Source organism: Columba livia, chromosome 3 (assembly GCF_036013475.1).
Source record: "Columba livia isolate bColLiv1 breed racing homer chromosome 3, bColLiv1.pat.W.v2, whole genome shotgun sequence".
NCBI lineage: Eukaryota > Metazoa > Chordata > Aves > Columbiformes > Columbidae > Columba > Columba livia.
The window spans coordinates 8,117,926-8,124,151 of record NC_088604.1 but is presented as its reverse complement, the minus strand read 5'-3'; the positions used below and the strand labels follow the sequence as shown (position 1 = coordinate 8,124,151).

At 44.4% G+C, this 6,226-nt stretch overlaps 1 protein-coding gene across 1 annotated transcript; it reads right to left on the bottom strand.

Moving 5' to 3' along the window:
- Nucleotides 1-488: 488 nt before the first annotated feature.
- MRPL19 (mitochondrial ribosomal protein L19) lies at nt 489-5,140 on the bottom strand. The gene is made up of 6 exons (XM_065055763.1): nt 4,959-5,140; nt 4,624-4,735; nt 3,677-3,795; nt 2,992-3,126; nt 1,572-1,753; nt 489-835 (listed from the first exon to the last, which is right to left on the bottom strand). Exons 1-6 carry the CDS (start codon nt 5,026-5,028, stop codon nt 620-622), a joined length of 834 nt encoding a protein of 277 aa, XP_064911835.1. The 5' UTR covers nt 5,029-5,140; the 3' UTR covers nt 489-619.
- Between the last annotated feature and the right edge of the window lie 1,086 nt (nt 5,141-6,226).

Sequence of the window (6,226 nt, the reverse complement as noted above, 5' to 3'; positions counted from 1 at the left end):
GCCTAGGGCAGTGGTGGAGGTGTTTAAAAGACATGTAGATAAGATTCTTAGGGACATGGCTTAGAGGTAGATTTGATCATTTGGTTAACACTTGGACTTGATGACCTTAAAGGTGTTTTCCAACCAAAATGATTCTATCATCAGAATTTTTTGTTTTTAATGGGTAGACTAAAGAGCACTTACTCTCATAGCGTATGTTTGGCTCAGACATAACTGCTTCCCTGCTGTAGCCCATTTCTGAAGTCACGAGTCAAGCACTTCTACAACTGGCCACTACCCAGACTGTAAAGAGAGAAGTAACAGAACTATTTGGAAATAACACGACAAACTTGCATGGGTGATCCAAACCACCCCTTGTTAACTGTAATTTTAAAAAGGAGGCTTCTCATTTCTGGAGAAGGGGTGAACACAAGCATTACACTCCTCAGAAAAAAAAAAATAATAATAGAAAGTGAATGTCCAGCTACAAAAGTTTGTACACTTTAAAGTTTTCTGGAAAGGTTAACTTTATTGTGTATTTTGCCTGTGTATATACAAAACTTGACAAGTTATAATCCATTCAGTACATTCAAAGTAAATAATACTTCTCTCAGTAATTCCTAGACTACAAAATCTGTCACTATTTTTTAAGCTCTTCACTCACTTCTTTCCAAATTTTCTCCTCTATTTTTGAAGTATCGTATTCTCGCATCATATCAAACTCTAGCCATGGCTGGCTCCACTTCTGTGCTTCTCTCATTTTTCCTTCAGGTAACTCAAATTTTATTCCTTTTATATTGTATTTTGGCCTTTCCCACCGTTTTGACCATGGTTTAGGTTTCATTCGTACTTGCAGCTAGCGTGAAAGATTAAAAAGAAAAATTAAAAGGTATTAAGTAATCAGAATTTTAAGGTGAGACAACTGCTGCTTTAACAGAAGAGAACACAGACCAATTTGTCAGTATGTTAAGGAACTACTGCTTTACACTGTTAAGAGAAAAGGAATATTTTGTGTCCACATGACAGTTGTCATAGCATCTTGCAAAACTTTTAAGTCTTGATTTATTACCCAGTCCTTAAATTGGCACATAAAGTGAAGTCAAGTCATCCTCTGTAGTTCTGTTCTGTTCCTTATTAAGGAAAAATAAAAGTAGCATCACAGGCAAAGGGAGGAACGATCACTGTAAGTTACTGAGCTACCAGACAACACTTCTTGACAGGATCTGCTGCTTTCCAGATGTTCTCTGAGACACAGATTTTCAGTGACTCTTCCAATTTTACCCTCCCTTCTGACACCTCTGTCACTCCCAGATCAGTAACAACATGAACATTTACACAGAAAAGCTTTCCTGTCTGCATGGTGTCATATAGACGCATGCGAAGGCTACTACTGCTTGTATGTCTTCTAAATTAACTACTGAGGATGGTAAATGTTTACATCCTCATCATTCTTTCACTATAAAAATAACACAAAGACTTGCCTTACTTTGTATACTTTTGTCACGCTGGTTAACTAGTGTAGCAAAGAGCCCTTTAGCGGCCTAGCAGGACAGCACATACGATCCCCTGCTTTTGAAACATGCAGCTCCTACCTTGTTTACGGGAACTTCTTCATGGTCTAAATGAGACACAGGTTTCATATTCACATCAAAAGTACTATATTCAGGTAGGGCATCTCGCAGGTACATCAGGTTGTCATCCAGCCTCTTTTCCAGCTTCAGGACCTCGATCGCTTGGATTCGAGGACTGTACAGTTCATAACATATTTCAACACCTTAAGAGACAGAAAGTCTGGTTTAATGAATGGAATACATCAGAAATGCTAACACCAAATTTCTTCAGTGTCACACATTGCTGTATTATTCAAGAACTGCTTTTTACCTATACAAAGAACTAACAGTGCTGTGGGCACGTGTCATTCTACACGTGCATTGTGTCTGCACAGGCAAATGCAGATTTCTTTCGTAAGTTAAGTCTTGGATAACAGAACAGCTTAAGAAACATTGAGTGGCTTAAATTTAAGGAAGACAAGCTTAGTTTTTAAACTTTACTCCCTTTTGGTTACAATGGCTGTTACTTTCTATATACATTACACATACAATGAAATAAAGAGACATCCCCCCCTTTCATACTTGCTCTCAGAACACCAGTATTTGCACCTCCCCCAATTTTTATCATAAAACAGAATACAAACCTATTACAAAACTCTGCTAATCTGCTGTGTGTTAAACAGTTCATGCATATGGCTCCAGTTCATTCAAACACCCAATGCTCAAACCAGGCTAATATAATATTCACATGGCTGGCAACAAGCTGCCCAGACTCAAATATAAGCACCACCATAGCAGATCATGTTCAGTCTCCTCGGAATACAGATCTAAAAATCACTAAGTATATACATAAAAAATTACTAAGCAGTTCCATGTATGATCCAAGGGCTGGAACAGCTCTGCTGTGAGGACAGGCCGAGAGCTGGGGTTGTTCAGTCTGGAGAAGGCTCTGGGGAGACCTTATTGTGCCATTTCAGTGCTTAAAAGGGGCCGATAAGAAAGATGGGAACAGACTTTTTAGCAGGGCCTGTTGTGATAGGACAAGGGGTGATGGTGTTAAAACTAAAACAGGAGATTCAGGCCAGTCATGAGGAAGAAATTTTTTACGCTGAGGGTGGTGAAACCCTGTCCCAAGTTGCCCAGAGAGGTGGTGGATGCCCCATCCCTGGAGACATCCCAGGCCAGGCTGGACGGGGCTCTGAGCAACCTGATCTGGGTGAAGATGTCCCTGCTCATGGCAGGGGTGGCACTGGATGAGCTTTGAAGGTCCCTTCCAACCCAAACTATTCTATGCTTCTATACAGTGTCGAACTCGCAGTATCCCCTAGTAGGCAGACTCACTATTTCACTTTACTGTCATCCTCTCCACAGACTAAATTTCTACACCAGATATCCCTTCACATAAAACTTCAACATTTGTTGCTTAACGTCTCCAGCATAATTAGCACAGCTAAAAACCCACCTTGGCCTTCTATAACATTTCGGAGGACAAAGGTAGCGCCGAGTCCTTTTCCACCTCTTTGAATGCAGATGCCTACAAATCGGTTGGTTTTGTTGTTGGCGTACGGATCTGCAGTAGTAACAGCGAGTATGCTGCCTGCCAATAAATAAAATGAAAATAGACTGTTCAGGTAAACACATACCAAAAGGTGGGGAAATATTCACAAAGTGCACATATTTGGTACATTTTGAACATGTTTTATTTTCCATGAAAGCCACCAGGAACAGAATAAACTTCTAACATGACCTAAATTAATATATGCTAAAGTGATTCTGCAGGTTAACTATGAAGCTTCTTCACCTTTACACCTCTACCTTTTATTTTTTACCCTTCGTTATCCAAACTGAATACAAATAATCTAATGTATTTTTCTTTCTTGAGCTTTACTGGCAAGTCATATGCTAAAGTGCCAGGATTGAAAAAAAGCACATAAGAAACACATTAGTATTATACTTTTAATTGAAACCGGATGTAAATATGAAATTAAAATATAAAGTAGTATGTATAGAAATACAGACTAGTTGAACTAACATACCTGACACTATGATGCTCTGTATGATATTCTGCAATACACAACCACACTTTTACCATCCCACCCGACAAAAAATACTGACGAAATTATGAACATTCTAGTGCTGTTACTGACCAACATAGAACTCTGGGATGTTGAAGACTTTCCGTCTCTGTATCATATCCTTTCTTTCTAGAAATAATTTAAGAGGATCTATTCTGCCTCTGGGTGGTATAAATTCAGGGCTCAGGAACCTAGAAGAAAATGCAAACTTTTGTAAGTGTAAAACAAAAGCATTTTCACGAATAACACAGTTGATCTCGAGGTCTAAGTCAAAGGCAGATCACAGTATCACAGTATGTTTGGGATTGGAAGGGACCTCAAAAGATCATCTAGTCCAATCCCCCTGCTGGAGCAGGAACGCCGAGGTGAGGTCGCACAGGAACATGTCCAGGTGGGTTTGAATGTCTCCAGAGAAGGAGACTCCACAACCCCCTGGGCAGCCTGTTCCAGTGTCTGTCACCCTCACTGAGAAGAAGTTTCTTCTCAAATTTAAGCGGAACCTCTTGTGTTCCAGCTTGATCCCATTACCCCTTGTCCTATCATTGTTTGCCACCGAGAAGAGCCTGGCTCCATCCTCATGGCACTCACCCTATGCAGGTGATGCAGGTGTCCCTGTCCCCTTGTGGCACACTGAAAAGATGCACTCCTTTAACAGACAAAAACCTCACACATCAACCCCAAATTTGCAAATCTTTGCTGGCACACATTCTTTTTTCCTGTTTCACTGTTTTCAAGAACTCTAGAACACATCAGGGTTTTTTTGTGTTGTTTTTTTATTATTTTTTTTTTAATTTTAATTTTTTTAAAGCATATTTCAGCTAGAACTTTGCAAACACTTTTTATTGAGTAACACCTTGGAGCTTTAAGAAGGCGCTCACCCAATCACCTGCCTATCAAGTTCTCTATTAAGTTCCTGTTACCCTAGGCCTAGTCGGGTTTCTAAACGACTTTTGCTCCTCTTACCAGTCGGCAGACCTGAACACAAGCCCCCTGTGAGAAGCACCAGGCCCGGTACCCACCTCCTCTCCTCCCTCTGCTTCTGCTTGTCGATAATGACAGGCTTTGGAGGCGGCTGAAATTTCGCCGGCTTTCCATCGCTGCTAATTCGACACCCGGACAAAGAAAGACACCCTGCAGAAAAAAATAAAATAATTTAAACCCCTCCGTGTTTCCAAGCCGAACGGCCCGCAGCGGTGGCGCGGTCCCAGATCCCAGCCCCGCCAAGCACCCGAGGACACCCCCACACTCTTGGGCAAACACGGGCCGCGCTGAGGGAGCGCGGGCAGCCGCTCTCCGCCGCGGGCAGGAGGAGGGGGCGGGCAGCGGGGAATGAGGGGTCACGGTTGGTGCTCACTGGCGGGCCGGGCGGCGAGGCCCAGCACCCCCGCGTTCCGCCGCCATAACCTCCCGCAGGCGGCTGCCATGGCGACTGCGGCCGCCTCCGGCCTCTTGGCGCCTGCGCACAGCGCGGCTACGGCGACCGCGGCGGGACAAAGTGACCCCGAGCGCGAAGCGGGGCTGTGGGTGGTGGCCCTTCCCTCCCGTGGCTGCAAAAGGGAGGCGCTGAGCGGGTCTTGGCTCCTGTGGGGCTTTCCCACACCTAAAGAAAGGGTGCAGGGTTCCTGTGGCTGCTGCCTCACAGGGAAGCCGCTTGGGCTGTCAGCCAGGCGTCCCTTCAAGGGGGAGGAGGCAAAGTGGCTCCGTTCACCACCCATCCCTCAAGGAGATTTTGGGTGGGGGAGGACGCAAAAGGAAAAGCTGGGGGAGCTGGGTCTCTTTAGTTCGGAGGAGACTGAGGGGTGATCTCATTAATGTAATACGTAAAGGGTGAGTGTCATGAGGATGGAGCCAGGCTCTTCTCGGTGACAACCAATGATAGGACAAGGGGTAATGGGTACAAACTGGAACACAAAAGGTTCCACTTAAATTTGAGAAGAAACTTCTTCTCAGTGAGGGTGACAGACACTGGAACAGGCTGCCCAGGGAGGTTGTGGAGTCTCCTACTCTGGAGACATTAAAAATCCTCCTGGACGCCTTCCTGTGTAACCTCATCTGGGTGTTCCTGCTCCATGGGGGGATTGGACTGGATGATCTTTTGAGGTCCCTTCCAACCCCTGACATTCCGTGGTTCTGTGAAAAGGAGGATCAGAGAGTGCTCCTGTCCCTAAAGCAGACATGGAAGGGGAGAGGAGCAGGTGCTGTGGTACTGGGTTGCGAAGCTGGAGCTCCCAGTGTGTCAGTGGGCTTCAGAACACAGTGTGGGCGGTCTCATAGTGCGGGGATCCATCACAGTTTATTAACACTGGCTTTCCTGCACTAAAGTGGTTATGTGGTTTCCAGAAACACGCTCCTGTGTGTTTTAATGGTAGCCTCAGCTAATGATTTTTTATGAGCCTCTGCCCATAGTTCAGGTAACCTGCAGTCACAGTGATTTCAGAGAATCATAGAATCATTCTGGATGGAAGAGACCCTCTAGATTATCAAGTCCGTCTCAAGCTAACTCTGACACTAAACCATGTCTCTAAGAACCTTGTCTATGTGCCTTTTAAACATCTCCAGGGATGGTGACTCCACCACTGCCCCGAGCAGCCTGTTCCAATGCCTCACAACCCTTTTGTGCCG